Here is a 24,519-nt window from a genome sequence, read left to right as displayed (position 1 = left end):
GTTCTTTACGAACCTAGACAACTGGTCAAATTTTTGAACGTAGTCCTACATGCTTGATGTTCCCTGCTTCAGATTAGTGAACTCATTCACTTTGTGCTCGATCACTGCCTTACTAAAGTACTTGCCATTGCACACGATCAAGAACTCTAGCCATTCCATCTCGTCAACGTTATGCCCTTTCTTGGCTGTGTCCCACCAGATGTGGGCATCTTTTCTCAGCATATAGGTTGCATAAACTACCTTATCTCTCTCAGTAGTTCCAATGAAGTCGAAAATCCTATCCAAAATACTGATCCATTCCTTTCCCATTGATGGGTCACTCCTCCCCTCGAATATAGGCAGATTCTGGTTGGCGAACCTTTCTGATATAGGTTTCGCTCGGATAGCTCTTGGTGCTTCTACTAGAAGTACCAATTTCTCAATGACAACCTTCAGGCCAAGGTTCTATTCTTCATTGTTTTCAGGTGGTATTTTGTTGTTCTAATCATTATTGGGTGGCATGGGGAGTCATCCCAAAAGGGTGTTAAATCTTTCAGGTTGGAGGGAATCAACGTCCTCCTGTCTCTTTTGCCTTTTTTTCAATTTGGGCTCCCTGCGTCTTCACTAGGCTTTATAGATTATTCATCTGCTCAGCAATCTTGTGAATTCTAGCAGCTTGGGTTGGAGCTCTAGCGACAGGCACGTTCTAGCTCTAGCAGCAGGTGCAGCTTGGCCCCGACCAGGAGCACCCTTTCCTCTCTAAGCTCCTATCCTTACCATTTTTGTTTGATTTAAAATCAAAAAGCTCCTAAGTGCATAGGGACAAGAAGTTAATACCAACGCAGATTACCTTTTCCCTTTCGGTAGCCGCCACAAAGTCAAAGATCCTCTATATGAGTTGCTAGATTTGGTTCCGGCTGTACTCTTTGTCCTCGGCCTCGACCCTTCCTTTACCTCAGCCACGACCTGCATCTTGGTCAACGACTGCTCTCTCGGCTGGGTCTGGTTGATTAACAACTCGACCTCCCCTAGCTCGAGTGTTAGGCACCATTGCAAGTACTTATACCACAATGTATAGTAGGGAAGAATACTAACCCAGCAATAAAAAATGATCATGACAGATCATGCCATAGGATTTTAGTTAGCAGGACGATAAATCCAAAAAGAGAACCCTAACTACACGTCGGGTTTCTGCATCTGCCTGCTACAAATACACCAAAGTCCTACAAATTAGTAGGTTTGCAAGGTCTTTACAAAAAGTATCAACAAGACTCTCACAGTATAACCTAATCTAGGCTATCAATCAGGATATCCAGCTTTATGTCGGTATCCTCGTTCGGCTTCTCAGGATCCTCCTTTGCCTCGAGGTATGCTATCAACCATGGAGATAGGTCAATCCATGTCCCAAACGCTAGCTCGAGCTGCATATGGAAGTCGTCCCACGTGTCACGAATTAGTCGTCAACGTCTGTGATGAAGCCATATCTATGTTGAGCCTCTCAAATAAGTGCTAGCATATTACACTCTCCCTCACTCGGGTATGTTGGCTCTATCAAGGAATTCTGTCATGTAATGAGTCCATTGTCGAATGACACGCCGATGTTGTTGATCATACTCGAAGTGTCACTCATTCTCATCGTTAAAGATTCTATAGTAATCGATCCTAAGCATAGGGATCATGGGTAGGTATCCTATCACAAGGTCACCTATCACAGGTATATCGACCATAACCTAGAATTTATAGAATTGAGGTAAATAAAAGAAAGCAAAGGAAACATATATGAAAAGACAGTACTTACAATGAATGTTGGTTTGTCTTTATGAAATGTACATGTGGGTTGTCTACAAAATCGGCTCAACTCGAGCTCTGATACCAACTGTAATGACCTAGATTTTCAAGACTCGATAATGCATAAATATAAATATTTTTATTTAACATAATGTCTCAAAAATCCGTATAATTTTAAAAAAAAAAGTCATACGGCCATACTGAATATTTAATTACAAACATATTTTATAAAGAGTAGAGTGAGCCTAGTTTAGGAAAATTACACAACATTTCCAAAAAATAAAACGGCTTCCCAAAAGGTCGGTCTACATGTTCATTTCCAAGGTAGACTCCAACGCTCACTGCTCTGCCTTGCCCTTGTTCTTACCTTCAACAGGAAACAACTAGGTAAGCAAAAACGCTTAGTAAGTTCAACTTTAAAACAAAAGCATGCAGAGAATTAGGGTTCTAGATCCATCCGGACCTTACACAATCAATTTCAAGAACGCAAAAGCATCCTAGCAAACATATGGTCATGCCTGATAACCAATGACAAATTATTTCATATAAACAGATAAATTCCTACACTCAGAAAATCCTAGAACAAGAAGATATATTATATCACAAATATTTCTTATCAATAAATAAATCCCTGCACTTAGAAAATCCCATAGCAAGCATATATAATATACCAAAATATAATTCGAGACCAACGCTTGACAATTTCCAACAATTCGGGCGTAACACACCCTCCAGCATAAATGCTAATCTGTAAGAGAGAACTGAGTCTCAACACTAAGATCTAGTTAATAAATATCTCCATTGAGGGTAACTATTGCGTTACCTAGGGCATCACTACTTATCCAAGAGTGTAATCGAAGTTACACGGTTTTACAGACACTTCTATGTTAATCAGTGGTGCTGGCGAGCAGTTGCCCCTAGGGTGTACAACCTCACTCAAACTTGGCAACCCCTAGTATCTCTAGGCACTCTCACTGAATGGCCAATATTCACAACTACTATCCGGGAATAACTTATCAGAGCACTTGCTCAGGTTCTAACCGTTCACTGATTAAGTAAGCAAGAGGGCCCATATGTCCCATTCATTTTGGCGCCCCAAGGTTTAAACCAGCAATCCTCACCTCTTGGCCACTCGTCGCGGTAATGAACCGAACATAAATAAAATCAAGTATTGTGACGGGGATGAGCCGTCTAGAATATGATAGATATCTATCGGTCATATTTTCTGAATCTGCACCAACTAGACTAACGTCTCTAAACAAACTTTCTACGACAGTGTATATATGTGCATGTGTCTCTATACTAACATAGAATACAATAGTCGTTTCATGTTGAACCCACACAATAGAAGTTGATTTACTTGGATTCCTTTGGTCTCAGCAAGATTTCGCCCTCCAAAGTATAATCCAGTTATGCTTAGCCAATACTATAATTATCTATACAATATACTCAGATTAATTATAGCACTCATTATTATTATTTTGGGCAGTTTGGTCATTTTTAAAATCATTTGTAAGGATTAAAGATCCATATTTGGTTTTAAACCCATTAAGGAAATTCATACAAAAATATTTGAGACTAAACCCTAAGTCTCGGGGAAACCTACCCTATGGTCTCGATATCTAGTCTCGGGTATCACAATAGTATTTTTCCATAATCCGCTTAAAATCTTATTCTTTAAAAGTTCTGCTACTAACCCGTACTTTCAACAGTCGGTAAAATATATAAAAGATTTTAGCCAGTATTATATCTCGAAAATACTAATTAAATTCCTTAACTATTTTTCAAGAAAATAAACTCTTAATTTTCCTTTTTTTTTTAAGGTTTTAATGTCTAAAAACAGTTTTAAAAAAATTGCCTAATTTATCTTAATTAGGAAAACCGTTAAAAATTTCCCATCTTGACTAGTTAATTTTTCCAAAGTCAATTAATCAAGTTTACTTACTAGAAAAATAATTCACTCAATTATTTTCTCAAAATATAGGGTTTTAAACCCTCTTTTAATTTGTTAACTTATTAATAAATTAAATCTTTTATTTTTAGGAAGAATAAAAATTCTTTAATAAAATAATTCTCACTAATCTCAAAGTGGTATTTTAGGTCAAAATATGTTTTCAAGACTTACCAAGTTTTAACTTGCAATAAGCAAAATTTAACTTTTTACGTTATGTTCCAAAATCTCATTTACACACTAAGTGTGAAAATCCTATTTTTCACATTTTTAACTACATACTTTGTTACATCATAACTTGAAATTTACGTACCCAATTGTTACCAAAATTTCACAATTCCATTTTTGGTATCCCATTTAGGTCTTTGTAAAATCTTAGGTCAAAAAGAGAAATTTTTATTGGTGAAATTATTTTCCAACAATGAGGTAAAAATGACCTTATTTTCAAGTCCTTAATTTTTCCAAACTTTGGAAATTAAGAACATTCAAACCATTCAATATTTTGTTACCAAATTTTACAGTAGAATACTAGGTTATGCCAAGATTATGTCCACCAAATTTAAAAAAAAACTGGGTTCATTTTCCCTATACAGTGGCTATCCAATCTTGGTCCTGAAATTAAGAAGACGAAAAAATAGTTTTTTTTACCTAAACTTTGAAATAGCATAACTCACTCATTTTAAACATTTTGAGTGTTTTAAAAGCTCAATTTTATGTACTCAATCTCAAAAACATCACAGTACAATTAAATTTTACAAAATCAATATATAGTGGGTGCTTGACCCCTTGGATATCACAGCTCAAAACTTGTATTTTGTTTTAGGGTTCTCACCAAAACCTTAGGGATTTTGGTCCCTATTTAAAAAAATCAATACACAAGCATCATAAAAATTATTGAGAAACTACCATAGCCTTATTACATCACCAATATGAAACTTTCAGCAGTAAATATACAAAATAATGCTTAAAAATAAAAACCATACAATAACAACCATAAAAAGTAAACGTTTTACCTCTTGTTGTTCTTGCTTAAGGTTTGAATCTTCCTATTAGCTTTGGCTCCTTCAAAACCCTTTCAAAACCTTAACCAACTCCCCCCAACAACATAGATAATTAGCTAATGAACAATCTATGGTTAAAACTTTACAGAAGTCTAGTTTATTGAAACATTACCTTAGGGGAAAACCCTTCCTAGACCAAAGCTTAATGCTTCCAAGCTTCCTTAGTGTTCTTGAGGTTGAAGATGGAGAGAAAACTTAAGAGAGATTTCAACAAAAAAAAGATGAGAGTGTTTTAAAATGGGATTAAACTTAAGAAATTTGGTACACCCAATTAAAATATATCACATTTAATTTAATTAATCACAATAAAATTTAACCTAAGGTCCATTTATGGAATAAAATTCCCCAATTCGGCAAAATTAAGCATTTAACACAAAATGCCCTAAAATTTCCATTTTCTCTTAGGTTTATTATTTTTGGCCAAACTTTAATTTTTATGAATGTATTTTATGCCCAAAATATATTTGCCATAGTTTTTCATTTTATTTTTACCCGATCAGGGATTTTATGTCGGTCCAAGACCGAATGTCTTATTTTGACTTTTAAACATAAAATTCATAATTTGGCTAGCAATAACTCATGGAAATAAATTCCAAACAAAATATAATATTATTTAAAATAATATTCTTAACTCGGGGAAAACAATTCCCACCCGAGTCGTTTCAAGGTCCCTGAAAACACAAGACGTTACAATAGGCCACTCTGTTGTTGCCCACAACCACATTGAAGTCAAGGATGGAGTTGATCATGCCCATCCACTGCTCAGCTTTGAGTGGATCTGGGCCTCCCTCAAATGTGGGAGGTGCTGCTTCCGGAACCTCTCATATAGTGGTTCTTGTGGATGCTAAAAATTTGCAAAGGAAAAAAAGGATTGTCCCTTATTGAAACAAATGGCTAAGGGTCACTTAGTCAATCCATCGGGCTTGTGCCTATTGGTCTCACGAGACCACATTCTAGGATGCACTCCCAAGTGTCCCACGAGGTCTCTACCTCGCCGTAGACCTAAGTGCGCCTGGGAGGGGGCATCTTGCAAAGCCTATACATCATGCCAATGGAGGCGCCTGTGAATGGTATAAAACCCAACAAAGCACGACCAATTCTTCATGCAAAAACCAAAGGTTTGAGAGTCATGAGATACCTCAACATCGGTCTCATTACTTCCTAAGATAATAACCATTCCTCGAGAGGTCCTTACACCACGTAACCCTTGTACCTTACGAGACTCGCGCCTCGTGTACCCCTTATGCTTCCTACGCGCCCTAGCATCTCGCACCCCATCATCTTGTGAGGCTCTAGGGCCACTATCTCGCGATTCCCTCGCGCCCCAACGTCTTGTGAAGCCCCTACCACGCACGCCCATATGCTGCCTACGTGCGAGGAGCTTGCTCCACTATTCTACGGGGCCCTCACTCCCTAGCATATCGCGAGGCCCTTGCCTCACATGCCGCATACACCCCCTGTGTCTCGTGAGGCCCTTACCGCACACTCATAAGCTACCTGCGCGTGAGGCGCTAGCTCCTTCATCTCGCGAAGCCTTCACACCCCAGCATCTCACGAGGCCCTTGCCTCACATGCACATACGCCGCCTGTGTGAGGCACTAATGCCACTATCCACTGAGTTCCCCACAACCCTGTGTCTTGTAAGACCTGCACCTCACACGCTAACACATGGCCTAAGTGAGAGACAGTGGCTTGAACCTCAATTCCACCATCTCGCGAGCTCTCAAATACGAATGCAAGAGGTCTTCACTTGGTTTTACGATCGTAGAGTTGGGCATGGAAGCTAAGGCAAGACCTTACCCATGGTTGAAGGGTGTTATGAGGAAGTTCGTTATTAAAGAATATAGAGTGACTAACTCCCAAGACAAGAGCCACGCATCAGCCTTGTCAAGTGTTGGGAGGTACAACTGATAAGGCAAAATGGGCCAAAGAAAGGCAGAGGAGGAGAAAGCTTGAGTACGAAGTACATCAGGTTAGGTACATACAAGCTTGGAGATCACAGAGTACGAACCAGGAACCCACACCAGAAAAGCAGTGGTTGTACAAGGACAATACTTTGTGGGACCAACACTGCCACGCATTTGACATAGGTCAGAGCCAACCACCACCTTTCTAACACCCCTACGATCTGCACAATAACCTCTTGCAGCATGGCAGGGTACCATTTTGTCCTCTTGGGACCACTTTGTATTAAGAGCCATTATATCTCACCTATAAATAGGACATCACTTCATCATGGAAGGGGGTTGGAAAATTGGACATTGTAACCAGAGACTATGGAGTAATACAATATGTAACTTGATTCTAAGTTCAGATAGCTATCCTAAGTTCTTCTAAGATTCTTTACCACTCTTCATTTACTCTTAAGCTCATACGTTTTCCGATCTAACTTGGTTGGCGAGTTCTTACAGTCAACAATTTTCATCTATTCTCAATCTCAAGTTGTACCTATACCGGTGCCACTACTGGTGGCGCAACCATGACATCATTCCCTAGCAGAACCTGCTTCCAAAACCATGTCATCTCATCCTCTTGCCTCTAAAATCTTGCTTTCATATCTGCACACGTTTGCTGCCAATTCTAAGGGATAGGTCGAGAGTTCTGGCCCTGATTATCATTATCGGCCTCGATATTAGCGCCACCTAGTCAGATGACCGCCTTGAAGACATAACTTCCAAGTATGTTTGTAATCAATGACTCAGCTTATTATGCACGATAACAACATCCAGAATCCTTCCCACGATCCAATCCGAACAAACACAGCATTAACACGCATCAATAATGCTAATAGGCATCTCTATGACACTCATATAAGAATCAAAAGGCTTTGCTCTAACAGCATATATCAACCACCCTATTCTAGCATGCAGATAAGGTATATAATTCAAATAAGTAATTGAACAGGTATCTAACAGTGAGCGTGCATGTTCGGTCGATCTTGAAGAACCATAAAGCCTTGGTGGCTTTGATACCAAGTTGTACAACCTTAATAATCTAGGACTGTTACACTATGTGTTTAAAGTAGTGCTTAACTCATTAAGCGAGTCATTTGGACCCAAAAGTGTAATTAAAAGCAAAATATAGGTTTAAGTACTAAAAAATTTGGTCAAAAGGAGTAAACTTTTCATTAAAAACTTTAAACGTTTACAAGGGATCCCAAAAAGGTTTATCAAATTACAATTACACTCAGGGTGTACAAACTAGTCAGTCTAAGCAAAAAAAAATAGACTTTTATACTCTAAGACCCACTAAATATCTCGACTGTGGTGGCCGAGCAGGTCGAACATGTAAGTACCACTCCAAAGCCCTCAAACTCAAGGTTGGTCGACCTTTACTTTGCCCTTACATGCACCATAGAGCACACGAAGCCAAGGCCCAGCAAGAAAACCCCATAATGCATAATAATAATCAATATAAACAACAATTTGCATGCTTTCCAGTTTGAAAACATATTCATCTTAGCCATATAAACCATTAATACATTTCACAGCTTATAAACACGCTTAATTGAAACACATAAATCATCTCACGGCTGTGCAAAGTGGCCCTGCTAAGTGTGACGTGCTACGACATGACACACCTCCAGGGGACCATTTTGTATGTATGAGCATGCCTTGGTGCTTGATCATTAGTCAAGTCTTGCACCAAGTAACCTCAAGAGGATGGTATGGCACTTTTTTAATTATGTATATGTCTTCCAGGAGAAAATCATATATGTTCCTGGAAAGACATTATTTCCTTATAATGCTCTTTAGGGGGAGGTGACCTGGTGACTTAGAGAAGCACCATGGCCACCAGTAGGCAGGGGCTTAAGTTGTGTACTCCCTTTCCCTGTCAACGCCTTATATGAATAAAATGATGTTTATCCATGTCCCTTTGTGTATGATTCCTTTATGGTCTATGTGTTGCTTGTTTGTTACCTTTGTTGGGCCATCGTGTGCCACTTGCCTATGTTGTATGCTCTAATTGTTGTGTGGGATATTGCCTTTGGATAGCTTGCTTTGTGCTTGCTTATGCTTCGTCATTTCCCTTACATGTACGAGACTTGTATCGTGGCTAACCGTTGGGTTTGTTTGCCACAGGTGTGAATTTTAGGCTGACTTACTAGTTGAGAGTGCTAACAAATGTCGCACATTCCGTCAATTCGAGGAGTCAAGTTGACGGGCCGTGACAGTTGGTATCAGAGCTAGGTTAGAGAAAGCTTGGTGACCATGCATGATGGTGAGCAACACTCAAAGGATCAAGCCGTTGGAGAGGCGTGTTAGAGAGCTAGATGGCCTGGACGAGAGGGTCGGGGATCTTAGCTCTGTCAGGCTAGAACCGGAGACGAACAACATACAAAATTGTGTGCATAACTACAATTGAGTGAAGGGAGAACCTTTCAAGTACATCCAATAGTCCTCAGAGGGAGGAACATATTGAGGCAATGGAACGAGCGGTGAAAGACCTACAAGAAACACTAAATGACCTTGTATAGAATTGTAGGGGGTCAGTTGAGGCATTGAAGGACGAGATGCTGGAGATGAACACTAAGTTGAACCTTACCATGAGGGTGGTCAGAAATTAGCCTGCAACTGGACCCATTGGTATGGAATACAAAAGGGTAAAGGTACCTAAGCTGAGGCGCTACGACGGGGCCACTACAAGAAAAAAATGCTTTTAATAAAACCAAAAATGTGTTATCAAAACATACCATAACACTTTTTGATGTGTTAAGACTGACTATGTTATCGTAGGTCAGGGTACTTTACATAACACTTTATCATTGTTATACAGATGTGTTATTATACTATCAACGATAACACACTTTCTGTGTTATTTTAATAAATAGATAAGTGTTTAATTATATTATTTATAGTCGATTATATAACCCATTTCAATACTTATAAATTTGTGTTATACTACATTTTAGTATAACACATTTTTTGTGTTATATAATGAAGTTTGCATAACAAAATTCTTTACATAAAAAGTGTTATTGTAATAGTATAACACAATTTTCGTATTATTTTAATATTTAGATAAGTTTAAATTCTCATTATATATTCATTTATATAACACTAACTTATTCTATTATTTTAATTTTTTTTATATAATTAAAATTAGCTTTCTAATATATACTAGCATCATCAAATGAACTTTATTTTCAAATAACAAAAAGTAAAAACATTCAACATTGTATAAACAATCCACAAATTAGTTTAAAACATTCAACACTGTCATCAACAACAAAATGTTCTTTAAGTATTCAAGTAGTCTTAAATATTCAACATATTAAAAAGTTACTACTTTCAGCACAAAATATTCTACAGCTACCCAATACAAAGCCTTCAAAACTAAGTATCCTTTCCTCCTCCAATTAATGGAGAAAGAGACATTTTTCTCCTGCAATAGCAGATAAAAGGTAAGGTATATGCTTAAAAAAAATTAAATAATATGAATCAAATAATAAAACTGTATACAATATAAGACCTAAGCAAGCAATACCAGGCGAACATACTTCAAAATTCAAAATACTGCTATCACACAGTGAATAGATACATATTACAGTAAACAAACATTAACATTTTCAGGTTAAAGGGGCCTCAATTTCACCCTAAAGACATCTCTGGTTCAGGTGCTTAATTACTGAGACAACATGTTAAAAGTTTGGGAGATTTGAGTTACAAAAGCATTTAGAATGATACTATTATTTCTAGGGTAGATCCATCGAATCTCATATCTCATTTAAAGGAGAGGTGTAATAGAATATGGAGCTCAAACAGGTATTAAACTCTAGACCTTAAGTTATTTGGGCATTAACAAGTAATTACAAAACAGTGATACATATTCGCAGTCAATTACGCTGATATAGTACAGTGTAGTGTTTACAAACGTACAAAAATTACTGTAGAATCCTCAACCTAATGCAAAGAAATAAAGAAACTTACACACATTCTGTTGGCCAAGTTCCTTCAGATAGGGATGATAAGAGGCGAATAAGTTCCACAGTCCTGAAGGGAAATTCACTTTCTAGGTTACAAAGAAGACACCGAATAGGACCATAAACAAAACTTTCTCTGTCCCAAAACTGACTGCAAAGTGATTCCTGAAAAATTTAAAGCAATAAATCCAATAAAAAACTACGAAGGAAAAGAAAAATGTCAACTTTAATAGAACCACCAATGAAAATTCAACAAAATAATCAATAAATGACCCTGAAAGACAATCATTATGCAGCTAAACCTATCCCCGATAAACTTTGCAAAGAATATCCAATATCAAATTAAGGGTACTGTCTTCCAGCTGCAACATAGACAAAACATAAAATATTAATATAAATAAAATAAACAACTTGAGGTCATTGAAGATACTTAATCTAATTACCTGAATATTGATCTCATAAGATGCAATAAATGCATAAATAAAAGTTCTCAATACACTTTGATAACCAGCAACGGGACCCTAAGGAAACAAACAAATTGAAAAAAGATCACAGACTTGAAACTAATATTAAACTAATAAAGTGAGGGAAAAAAATTCACATATTAGGTAACAAACATAGTTCAACTTATTACATAGGAACCTAGATAAACTAAAATAACTTACATCTGACTCATTTAATAAGTCACTCTCGAGGATCTCAAGAAAAAATCTCAAAGATGCAGCTTCAAAAGCTTGACGAACATAGCTAATATGATCAATCTCCTGCATATACAATGTTAATTAAATATTGTAACAGTATAGTGCAGGGGGGAAAAGAAAAAGCCAAACTGAAATGCATACCATTAGAACATTGTTTTCTTCTTTTACCGGAAGTGATGAAATCAGACAAAGAAACAGTGCCCATGTTAGAATTAGTGGGCCTGCTTCCTTAGTTTCAAAAGCATTAAAACTTGACACTATTGCATCCATCTCTTGGACATCAATTAAGGAAAAATGAGAAGAAACCTGCCTGAAGAATAGTGCAAGTGTTTTACAATAATAAGAAAAACAAGAAGAATTATTCTGACCTTTCTGTTACATAGAACAAAAATTGGGGTCATCGAGTAGTTGATTCCTTGCTCATTATCAGTGTTGAAGTGAGTGAAGACATATTTGACACAATCTCTCTCAATGAAAACTGAAGGAATGAGGATAATAAGAACAAATAACACTCCTAAGTAAGTGAAAATTTCAGTAATTTTTAGTGAGAAATTGGAAAATGTATGGTATAGGCAGGAGAGGGAAACTCTTGATCATACCAACAATATTCCATGCAGCAGCCAACTGTCCAAAGAAAGATAACCAAGATATGGGAAGATTGTTTGTGATAGCATGAAGAAGCAAAATTCCTCCATGGAAAGCAATGACTGAGTACTTTGAGGCCTCATATCCACCACCAGTTTTTCCACCAGTGCTAAGGAGAATAATCACTTGAATAAGTTGTGCAAGTGAAAAATCTACACTTAATGTGATTGCCCATTGAAAATATGTAAACACATGTTGTGTTATTACTTAATGATTACAAAATGTTGAAGACTTTGAAACTACAGTGCATAGATATCAGAGGATGTTATTTCAAAAAGATGGATTTGGCACAGTTATTTTGTGTTAAAAATCAGTCTTCTTGACCCTATATAGGATAGACCAGACCCTAGCTCCTTAAAATTTGTTCTAATCAAGTTTACAAATCTATAAGTGATGATTTCCAATGAAGAATAACTCATTTAGTCAAAGACATTCCTAAGATACAAGTTTGAACATTGTCTTTTTAAAGTATAGGAGATAAATGAAGCTAGAATAGTTTAATTCTCTGATACCATATTATGAAAGAAAATGAAATTGTATTGAATAGAATGAATACAGAATACAAGTGGCACCACTATATACATGCCACAAAGAAGAATCAAGAAAAGTAAGATACAGTTTTATACTTAAATAAACTATCTGTTTCATCTAATTTAGGCATATAAGGTCCAGCACTAAGCTCAAAATTACTCTCAATAACTTAACTAAACTAAATGATTTAACTAAATTATATATATAAGGTCTAGTGCTAAGATTAAAGTATGTGTTATATATATCTGTTTCACCATGGTTTTTTAAGATGTCTACGTTCGAGAAATCTAGCTTGAAATCATAGTCAGTGTACCTAGTATAAGAGGATGATATTCAAAGTGATTGAAACCTTTAATAACCTGCCAAGAACACCAACAAAACGAACTAGAAAAAAGAACAAACACAAACAAGAAATAATGCCAGAAACAGAAACAAATCACAAACTTTAATGAATGATAGAAACAGTAGTCAAAACAACACCACAATATACATGGTTTAGTGGAATTGGCCTACGTGAGTTTTCACTATGATCAATCTAGAATAATTACAAGGATTCAGTACAAAGAGAAAAGTTCTTAGTTTTAGCTTTCTTTGAACAAGCTTCTCACAAGAATTCCAACCTCTATAACTCACTGAACTCTCTCTTTCTCTCTTCTTTTTCTCTTAGTGCTCTCTAAATCTGTGTACATAAATAATGATGTAAGGTTCACTTATATACGTGCACCAAAATATGGCTATTTTGATTAACAAACAATCACTTTTTCACAGAATAGTTGCAGCTGTGAAATTTGAATTTTTTTTGCATGAACTCAACAAATGTAACCAGTCCAGGACAGAGAAAAAAGAGCTAAACTGAGTGTAATGGGATGAGACAAAAACACACTAAAAAAAAAACTAATGAGACAAAACACTTTCTCGGAAAGGAGCAACTCAAACCATATTTTAAACAACTCAAATATTAAGAAACAAAAATTGGGAATAAGAAACTATTATGTAGTCACCACATTACTTCAAAAACATAAAGCATGCATAAAGTACAACATAGTATTACTGTCTCATGAGCAGTCTCCTAAAAGAAACCATCAAAATAACTTATAGGGGAAAAGGATATAGAAGAACTGTTGACAACATAGTATTACTGTCTATAATTCTCTACTCATACAGTAATAAGAAAGGAAAAAGAAAACCTTTTCGATAGCTAAATTATTTCATCACTGATGTTACATAAGATTATATTTAAAACAATTGATATTTTTTCTATTGGGGAAAAAAGAAATGAGGCATTTCTAACGTGAGGAATATATTTGATGACTGTCATAAAGACTTGGATTGAGCTGAAAACGGAAAGAATCAGTTCCAAGTCAGAAAGTGAATCAATAATATATTTCATAGCAAATGGAATTTAGAAACCTAAAGCTAATTATGATAAAGAGATTAAGCCAATAAATCGAAGAAAACAAATGCTTTTATCATCTAGCTTTCCAATGTTTTTTAATCGAACTGAATTGTTTGAAACTCAAAATTCTAACCAAAAGAAAAGGAAAGGTAACTAAAGAATGAATCTTACTTAAAAATGTTACTCAACCAAAGCTAGGAATGGTTTGGCAAAGCAATGAAAAAGCAAACTCCAGCAGCTAACCAAACAATAGAGACAATTGCTAGAGTAATCTTAGAGACAGTCTGACCTCCGCGCTGTATAAATACAAAGCCATCATCACCAACAAAAGGTAAAATTCAAAAATAGCAATGCATAACAACATAATTACCACACCAAAAAAATAAGGCTCCTCAATCAAGAAGAAGAATCTTCATAGATTGCAATTTGTACTATGGATCAAAATTGAAAACAGCAGCTAAAAAATTGAAAACAGTAGCTAAAAAATTCATCTTTATTTTCCAAATAAATTTCATTAAAGTTATAGTTGAGAACTCTAAGTATTGGTTTAATTCTACATAAGACTCCCCATTTCGTATATCACAGTCAACATGATTAGAGTGAAAATATTTAATCAAATGTACTTTGTACTTTTCACACTTGTGTTTATTTAGACATCACACGAACAAAGACATCCAGAAATTTATAGAACACACCAGCAACATGAAAATAATGGGTTCAGCGAGGTTTTCCTGCTTTTCAAGTTTTTCAAGTTTCAAGACACGAATGTACAATTCCTCTTGTATCAACTAAACTCCTTAAAGCTTTCTAATGCAATGAAATTCCAGCCAACAAACTAAACTACCAATTCCCAAGATCAAGTTACTAAAAATTGATTAAGACATAAAGTGATGCAACAACTACAGTATATTTTATCTTTCATTCTTGCTAAAATAAAATTTTATTTTTGACCAAGGAAAACAAGCTCCAAAAATTCAATAACAAGAAAAATAGAAGTAGAAACTCTACACACCTTGAAACACCCACCATTTATCTTTGAATACCTTGTCACCCCATGATTCAAGAAACTCTGTATGTCTCAATGTCTTCAGTTAGGAAAAATCAAGAAAATTAAAGGAGAAACTATATAATGAGAAGTAAAATCATGTTAATTTCAAGGAGAAACTATACATGACCCTGAAATTTTCATAGTATTAAAACAAAAGTGACCTTCCAATTTGAAATTCAAGTTATAAATGCTAACCCAAATGCTGAAAAACAAAATCATATTTACAAATTAAAAAAATAAGGCTTGCTCTCTAATAAAAAATCAGTTCTATTCATACTAGTCTCAAGGTAAGAGAATACTTATTGCCCAGTAGGATAAATGGAAATACAAGAATAAAACTACAATGTCTCAAACTACTTTAGAAATTTCTATACCTCAGCCTCAATTTCATCATAGAGGAAACATTGTTTCAAGACAGTTAATGCTTGTTGGGCTGAATCATTATAGATGTCAAATGGCATTAAAATACTCTCAATAAGACTCGCGTTCTGTGACTCAAGAACATAATCCACCAACATCCAGGGTAGAGAGCATTCAATAGGAAACTGAACAAGGAGAATAAAAATGTTTCAATAAAATAAACAGGACTATTGATGATTAGTCAGAACAGCAAAGTAATAACTTGAAAATCAAGTGAGTACAACAAAAAAATAAAAATAAATAACAAATAAGAATGCACACATTTCACAATTTTAAGAAGTATTTGCAGGGAGGAGTTGCTGAAGTTAAAGGTACATTGCCTAGCAATTAAGATAACCATGTTTAAAGCTGGTGTAACAAGCCAGACTTTCTCATCAAAGCTAACCATCTTTTGAAATCACTTAATTATCTTTTGTTTCTCGTTATCTTTAGTATTTGACTGTTGATGGTTTGTTTATAGGGGATTGGGGTAAAAATTGCAGAGTACATACTAGAGCTGAGAGAGACAAGTCTAGTAAAATTGGTAAGAAAAGTTTTTCAAAATATATTGTCAACATTTTTGTGAATGAATGCTGAAATAGAATATTGGATTTGTTCTGTTTCAGCTTAACAATTTGGAGAAGATAGGCATGTCATCTAAGCAGGTAATTTTCACTTTATGTTATCTGAGAGAGAGATTAGATAAAATTGGTTACATCATACCTGAGTAATCCAATACATGTAAGAAAAAACTGTGCTTGTAAAAGAAGGTTTCCAACTGTTTCATATCATTAACCTAAGGCTCTATAATTAACTGTATCCACACCACCCTTGGCCTTGGGGACATAGATTGGAATAAACGATGAAAAAACACCTATGAAGATAAGAATGTACACAAGTTCATAGCAATATTATTAATCAAAATAAGGTTAGAACATTAGATCATATGTACCAAAACACATTATATTCATGCTTTAGATACCAAAAAGCTTTTCTCCTATCTCTTCCATTTGTTGGACAATTCTATTGTAATTTGTAAAATTTAGTAAGGAAAAACAAGCAATTATAAACTACTCACAAATACTACAGAAAATTCACAAACTTTGTATACACACCTTTGGCCTTGGGGACATTGATTGGATTGAACGATGGGAAAACACTTGTTAAGATAATAAGAATGTACACAAGTTCATTGCAATACAACACTCAAATTTTATTAATCAAAATTATCCATCATGACATAACATACTCACAGCAAAAGAAAGGCCTTGCTTGAAGCACCATAATGGTTCCAGATGGAGGAAATGCAAGCCTCCCCAACCAACCCAAAACAAGCCTACCTAGTGCTTGTTTCATAGGATCTTTCACCCCAAAACAAAAATGATGCAAAATGAGTTGATTATTAATGGAATATAAAACCAATCATCAATGACGTAATTTGAAGAATATAAAGCTATAATACCTGCAGAAATCTGAAGAATATAAAGCTATAATACTTTTTTTAATTATGTTAGATTTAAGATATCGGCATCTATTTAATCCACATGTCTCACCATCACAACGTTATCATTTGTTTTAGATTGATACAGCATGTAAAATTCCAAACATAGCAAAACAACACTATATCATACAAGCTACATTTTCCTTTGATGAGCATTTAAAGGTGAGTAAAAATATATACACGTATTTACTTGCACATTAGAAAAGTTGAATACTTGAATTCAAGTGTCAAAACTCAACATGTTCACATATATTCTGTTGCGTTCAGAATCAAGAAAATTACTGAATTAATAGAACATGACCAGGCAAAAGTATGAACTTGCTCTCCTCCAAGAGAGAAGACACAAGTATCATATCATGAACAAAAGTGCTAAGACTAGAGGGAAAAAAAACTGGTAAGAATAAAAATTTTACCACCCAAATGCAAATCCTCCTCGCCATCACCAGGAACAACAAACCTACGCTGCCCTGATGAAGAGGTAGCCATTGGCAAAAATTGATGAAAGGAGAAGCCATTGACAATATCTGAGGCGTCACACATACAAAAATAAGTTATAAAGGAAAGCGTAAGTCATCTCTAATACGAATTTTTCCACATCTAGTGGACCAGAGTATACATAATGCAGCTTGAAAGCTTGATACCCATTGCCCAGTTTTTAGATCATATATATGAATAGAACCATCCTGAAACCAAAACATTAAATTAATAGAAGAAAAAATGCAGGATTTTTTTGCTTAGGGAAACTTGCAATCATCTCATTTGATTTCAACTATCATCTAAAATTGTGTTTCGGCCTATGCCTTGCAGCAGTCACGATAAGAAATTAACCTAATATAAAATTATATTTAAACCACTTTAGATATTTAATTAAATCATTTTGCAACACACAAAAGTATTAATGTGAAGAGGCTTTGCACTGTTTGAAATTTGGATGGGTGCTCTATGGGTTTGCATATATTTTAGATTACTTCTAAGATTCATTTGGCGATAGATTGTGGGAAATTGGGAATAGGCATGCTAAAAATATGCCAACCCAAAGCAACTTGAGAATATGATGGTATGGTGGAATAAAATTACAATTAAACAGTGTAATTTCTTCAATTAATTATAATCAAAATCTGAAAGTACTTGGCCATATGAAAGTTGAGATGCTACCTGACCACCTGTACCAAGATGCTGGCCTTGTGGTTCAATATCAAATGATATCCGCTGGTCGGTGTATTCTGATGATCTATATAGCCTATAAGAAGGTCCAAACGAAGTGAGTACAATAGATTGAATTTATAATGTATACTAATAGAAAAAGGTCACACTAACAAACAGATAGCATGAACCCCTTGAGAAGTTACTGTTGTGACTGTGTAAATATATATGATATATTAACTACTTGAAAGTCCTACTCATTTAATAAGCAAGATTTTTCAAATACCTATGTTTTCTAGTTTAGTTAAGCTTAAACATGCGAACTTTTGGTAATTAAAATATATCTGTTGTAATAGATTAATATACAGTTTTAGCTATGGAAACATCAGAATTTCCTCCCATATGTATGTGCTAATTCAGCTACATAAGTTGTAAAGCATTCTAATCTATACATACCCATGTAATTCTATGTGTATATATATATATATGAGCCGCATACTAAGTAATGCAAGTTTTATTTCCCCTGTTTTGGAAATACTTTGCACATCTCATCAATCTTTAAACTTTCCTAGTTTTGCTATCTCTGTAATGACTAAAAGGAAAGCAAAGCTCTTAAAAAATATCCCTCAGAATATGAGCCATGAAAATGGCTACTACTAGTTCTATAAAGCTATAATCAAAATCAAATCATCCATTGGCATGATGACACTACTAGAATCAGAGTCAAATTATACATTGGTCTGATTTAAGTTATGAGACTCAAATATCAAGAGTGTTGGTGATCAAATTTAGTGTTTACTATAAAAAAATAAAATAAAATGCTCAACCCAAATCTCCAAAATGATTTATCATTTCAAATAATTAGTTACCAACTATAACATTGATATTAACCAAAAGGGTATCCAAAATATGTGATTCCCTAAAATATCACAACAGTGAATAAAATTTTCCTTTCATTTTAGACACATCTCTCAGCAACCAAACTGTAGAAAGAAATTTTTATGTTTAAAAGGAGCAACATATCAATTCAGTTGTGATTGACAACAATAAGTCGTGATTTGAAAGAAAAAAAAAATCTATCTACATCTTCATTAACGAGACTCAAAGAAGACAAACAACAACAAAAATACAACCTAATTTAAATCAAACACAATGATCTAAGTTAAATTCTTATACTTGTTTGCTTGTTTGGTCTTCAGCTCATGATTGTTCTTGGAGGATCATTTGCCTTTATCATAGGGACAACTATAAGTTGGAGATCATTAGCTCTAACTTGTAAATAGTTATTACAATTACATATTTTATTTCTTTTCCTATATCACTATATATGTGTATGTTATGTGATTGAACTGAATTTTTCAAAGAAACATACAAGAATTTAAGGGACTGACTTCTGACTTTTTTATTTATTTTTTATTTTTTTATCTTAAGGACTTGTTCCATGTAATGTCTTACTGGTTGGTCTACATTTTTTTCCTGAGTCCCCTAGATGGTTGGTATGAATTGGATCAAAACTAAGCTTAGAGAACATAGAAACTTTGAAAATTTTGACAACCCCTAAATTATACAAGCAAACAGAGCAAACTAACCCAAACAAATTGACATGGAACCTATAATCAATTAAAAATAAAGAGCAAAACCTTTAGTACAGTTATCAATTAAACATAGAACAGATACCTTGACTAGAGCCCTGCAGATGCCGGTGGTCCCACGACTGGTAGAGAAGAACAATTATCAATCAATATTCTTTGCCCACCACTCGAACATTGACCGATTGTTGAGTGTGTGGAAAACCCTTGGAGGAAAAGGAAGAGATTTCACTGACCCAGTGTGGCTCAACGCCAGGTTTTTGTTCTACGACGAGAATGCCTAGCTAGTTTGAGTCAAGATCTGAGACTGCCTCGACACGAGAAAGCTCGGGTACGCCTACCAGAATGTTGACAATCCCTGGCTTAAGGCAAAGCCGATGCCACGTCAAGCAAAATCAACTAAAGTGGAGCTTTCGGAGCAGCTCTTGCAGCGGAGCAGAAGAGGAATCAGAGAAAAATGGTGCGGCGGAGCTTTCAGAGCCTTTGCCTTTTACATTTGCTAAAAAATACTTTTACATTTGCCTTTTTTTTTTGTTTCCCTCCATTTTAACTTTACCCAACAATTTTTTTTTATTTCCCTCCATTTTAACTTTACCACTTTCTAACTTTTTAGGCTACCTATTATAATACTTTTCCAATTAGCTTATAATTTTGTATTATAGAAAGAGGTATTTGGTGTAGTGGGCTAGAGACGCAAAGGACTTAGAGAACTTCCTCTTTGATATGGAGCATTACTTCAGAGCCGCGAGAGCTCAATCAGAAGATGGCAAGGTCGCCATGGCATCAATGTACTTGTCTATGGATGCCAAAGTGTGGTGGAGGATGAAGTACGATGACATTTAGAACGACAGATGTACCATAGCAACATGGGAAGATCTAAAGAGAGAATTGAAGACCCAGTTTCTCCCTGAAAATTTTGCCTACATATCTCAACGCCAATTGAGAGAGCTGAAGCACACTGGAACAATCCGAGAATATGTGAAGAAATTCTCTGGGTTGATGCTTGATATCAAAGACATGTTTGAAGTGGACAAGCTCTTTACATTTTTTGGAAGGTTTGAAGCCTTGGGCAAAGCAAGAGCTCGAGAGACAGCGAGTGGCTGACCTGGCCACTGCTCAAGCTGCTGCAGAATGACTGACCGATTACTCATCAGGGAATATTCAATCAAAGAAGATTAATCCTTCACCTAGTGGAAGCAACGTTGGGGGTAAAAAGTCGGGAAAGTCTTTGTAGGCAAGAGTGTTGGAGGAGAGAAGAGGATTGTGGAGTCTAACTCTCCTAACAAAGGTAGTAACCCTTCGTTCAAGAAGCCTCTTACATGTTGGATATCTACCGAACCGCATAAGTCGACAAAATGTCCTCACAAATCCAAGATGAGTGCCCTCCAAGCATCATTTTCCCAAGGGGAACAAGCCAACGAAGAGGAGGATGAGGAATATACGCACATGGGTGCCCTCCGGATGCTAAATGCTCTCAAGAAACATGGTGCAAAAGTGAAGAAGACTCTTGAAAAGGACTAATGTATATGGACGCCACTCTAAATAGTAAAATGGTCGAAAGCATGATGATCGACATGGGAACCACTCACAACTTCATTTCAGAGATCGAAGCTAAATTTCCGGGAATAAAATGGGAGAAGGACTATGGCCGCATGAAAGCGGTTAACTCAGAAGCCTTAGCCACAACCGGCATGGCTAAGAAGGTGAACATGAAGATCAGCTTGTGGGAGGGGCAAACTGACTTGGTGGTCATGCGAATGGATGACTTTGATGTGATATTAGGTATGGACTTTCTTATGGAGAAGGGAGCCATTCCCATCCTAGCTATGGGAAGTTTACTCATAATGGCAGAGACACCTACAATGGTGCCTACTAAAGTGGAGCAGCCCCCAGAAACTAAGTTGTTGTTAGCCTTGCAATTTAAGAAGGGGGTGAAAAGATAAGAACCCATGTATATTTCCCTACCCACAGTATATGAGGATATGGTGGATGAAGTCATTCCACCAGAAATTTGAATGGTCTTGAAGAAGTATGGAGATGTTATGCCGGATCAACTCCCCAAAGCCTTGCCACCTAGAAGAGGGATTGATCACCAGATCGAACTGGTGCCGGGAACCAAACCACCCGCAAAGGCGGCCTATAGAATGGTGCCCCCTGAACTAGAACAACTGAGGAAGCAGTTGAAGGAATTACTAGAGGCAAACTTCATCATACCATCGAAGGCACCATTTGGTGCACCCGTGCTATTTCAGAAGAAGCACGACAGGAGTTTGAGACTGTGTATTGATTATCAGGCTCTCAACAAGGTGACAGTGCGCAATACGTACCCCATTCCCTTGATAGCAGACTTGTTCGACCAGTTAAGTGGAGTGAAATTCTTTACAAAACTGGATTTGAGATCGGGCTACTGACAAACGCACCAGCCACATTCTGTACGTTGATGAACCAAGTTTCCCTAAATGGCATTGTTGTTTATAGCTTCAAAATAGAAGAACATCAATGACACTTAGCTCAAGTGTTTCATAAATTTAGAGATAACCAACTCTATGTGAAGCGAGAGAAGTGCTCCTTCGCACAAGAGAGAATCAAGTTCCTAGGCCACATTGTAGAACGTGGTCGGATCCGCATGGATCTAGAGAAGGTGCGGGCTATTCAAGAATTGAAGGCCCCCACCAATTTGAAGGAACTACGCTCTTTCCTTGGTTTAGCCAACTATTATCAAAGATTTATGGAAGGTTATTCAAGAAGAGTGACACCCTTGACCGAATTTTTGAATAAGGGTGTCACTTGGACATGGACCGATAGATGTGTCGAAGCATTTGAGAGTCTGGAGGAAGCCGTGATGTGAGATCCTGTCCTCACCTTACCAGATGTCACTAAACCCTTTGAAGTGCAGACAGATGCATCTAATTATGAAAGCCGCAAACTTACGGAGGTAGAGAGGTGGTACTATGCACAAGAGAAGGAGCTTATCACATTAATTCATTGTCTACGAGTGTGGAGGCACTATTTGTCGGGGTCAAAGTTTGTGGTGAAAACAAATAATGTCGCGGTGAGTCATTTCCTCACCCAGCCAAAGCTTACCCCTAAGAAAGCAAGATGGCATGAGTTCATAGCTGAATTCGACTTTCATTTCTAACACAAGGCGGGCCATCTAAACCAGGAAGCTGATGCCCTGAGTCACAAAGCTGAGTTAGCAGCTCTAAAATTGCTACCAAATATGTCGGCTAGCACGATGACTACTCCCATCCAAAGCACTTTAAGGAGAACTTGGTGAAAGACCTAGTGGTGAAGACCATCATGAATCTCGCAAAAGAAGGAAAGACTCACCAGTTTTGAGTGGAAGGCGATCTTTTGTGGGCCAAGGGTGGGCACTTATATGTTCCAAAGAAGGGAGATTTGTGGAGGACACTAATGAGTGAGTGTCACGACACCTTGTGGGCGAGTCATCCAGGGTGGCAGAGAACACATGCCCTGTTGAAGCAAGGGTACTACTGGCCACATATGCGCGGTGATATAGTGGAGTATACCAAGACCTATCTCACTTACCAGCAAGACAAAGTGGAGAGACACAAGACACCAGGGTTGTTGGAACCTTTGTTAGTCCCAATCCGACCATGGGAGAGTGTGTCGCTTGACTTCATTACTAGTCTATCGAAGATAGGATAATTGAGTGTGATCTTAGTGATCGTGGACATATTTTCAAAGCATGCAACATTCATACCGGTGTCAAAGTATTGCTCGGCAGAAGAGACAGCAAGACTTTTCTTTAACTATGTTGTTAAGTATTGGGGAGTACCCCAAAATATAGTCAGTGATTGAGATGGAAGATTCACATGGACCTTTTGGTCCGAGTTATTCAACCTTTTGGGGTCACAACTAAACATTTTCTTGAGCTACCATCCTCAAATAAACAGGCAGACTGAAAGATTCAATGGGATGCTAGAAGAGTACTTGCGGCATTTTGTCAACGCCAACCAAAATAACTAGCCGCAACTAATAGACATAGCTCAATTTTGCTTCAACTCTCAGAAGAGTTCTTTGACAAACAAGAGCGCTTTTGAAGTTGTCAACGGCCAGCAGCTACAATTACCCCACACACTTGATGAGTATCAAGGAAGAAATCCAAGAGCCTTTAATTTCATGAAAGACTAGAAGAAAACCACCGAGATTGCCCGAGCCTATCTGGAGAAGGCTTCTAAGAGAATGACGAAGTGGGCAGATCAGAAAAGACGACAACTAGAATTCTAAGCAAGTGACTTAGTGATGATCAAGTTGAGGCCCAAACAACTTAAATTCTAAGGGAATAAGGACATTAGACTCGTCCACAAATACGAGGGTCATGTTCTAGTCATCTCGAAAGTGGGCCTAACCTCTTACAAAGTTAGCTTACCAGAATGGATGAAGATACACCAGATCTTGCATGTCAGCAACCTCAAATCGTATCACGAAGATCCAGAAGACCCAGCTTGCAACCAGTCTTCCAGAGAAGGAGTCAGCGTCGAGCCACAAAGCAGCAGACAACCTAAAGAAATCCTAGTAGAGAGGACCGTGGTCATGGACAGAAAGAAGAAGAAAGATTTTTTGGTGAAGTAGAAAGGGCTCAGAGATGAAGAAATTTGCTGGGAAAGGGCAAAGGACTTGCACAAGCTTACGCAGAAGATTGAAGATCAGCAAGGAGCAGGTTCGTCGAGGACGCCGAAGATTTAAGTGGGGGATAGTGTGATGTGCTGTGACATGACACACCTCTGGGGGGGACCTTTTTTATGTATGAGCATGCCTTGGTGCTTGATCATTAGTCAAGTCTTGCACCAAGTAACCTCAAGGGTAGGGAATGACATTTTTGTAATTATGTATATGTCTC

General features: G+C 36.7%; 1 protein-coding gene and 1 long non-coding RNA gene across 3 annotated transcripts; both read right to left on the bottom strand.

Annotated features, from left to right (window-relative positions):
• Nucleotides 1-10,276: 10,276 nt before the first annotated feature.
• LOC133816499 (uncharacterized) lies at nt 10,277-12,190 on the bottom strand. 2 transcript variants are annotated; one of them, XM_062248958.1, is made up of 3 exons: nt 12,003-12,190; nt 11,368-11,466; nt 10,277-10,867 (listed from the first exon to the last, which is right to left on the bottom strand). In XM_062248958.1, exons 1-3 carry the CDS (start codon nt 12,129-12,131, stop codon nt 10,706-10,708), a joined length of 390 nt encoding a protein of 129 aa, XP_062104942.1. In that variant the 5' UTR covers nt 12,132-12,190; the 3' UTR covers nt 10,277-10,705. The 2 variants fall into 2 exon arrangements, with proteins under 2 accessions (XP_062104942.1, XP_062104941.1); XM_062248957.1 differs by lacking the exon at nt 12,003-12,190 and adding an exon at nt 11,545-11,735.
• Nucleotides 12,191-17,519: 5,329 nt separating this feature from the next.
• LOC133816498 (uncharacterized) lies at nt 17,520-19,843 on the bottom strand. Its single transcript, XR_009885288.1, has 3 exons — nt 19,744-19,843; nt 18,079-18,163; nt 17,520-17,606 (listed from the first exon to the last, which is right to left on the bottom strand). It is a non-coding gene; the product is annotated as an uncharacterized LOC133816498 (long non-coding RNA).
• Nucleotides 19,844-24,519: the final 4,676 nt, after the last annotated feature.

This window comes from Humulus lupulus, chromosome 2 (assembly GCF_963169125.1).
Source record: "Humulus lupulus chromosome 2, drHumLupu1.1, whole genome shotgun sequence".
Taxonomy (NCBI): domain Eukaryota; kingdom Viridiplantae; phylum Streptophyta; class Magnoliopsida; order Rosales; family Cannabaceae; genus Humulus; species Humulus lupulus.
This window is presented reverse-complemented; position numbering and strand designations above follow the sequence as displayed.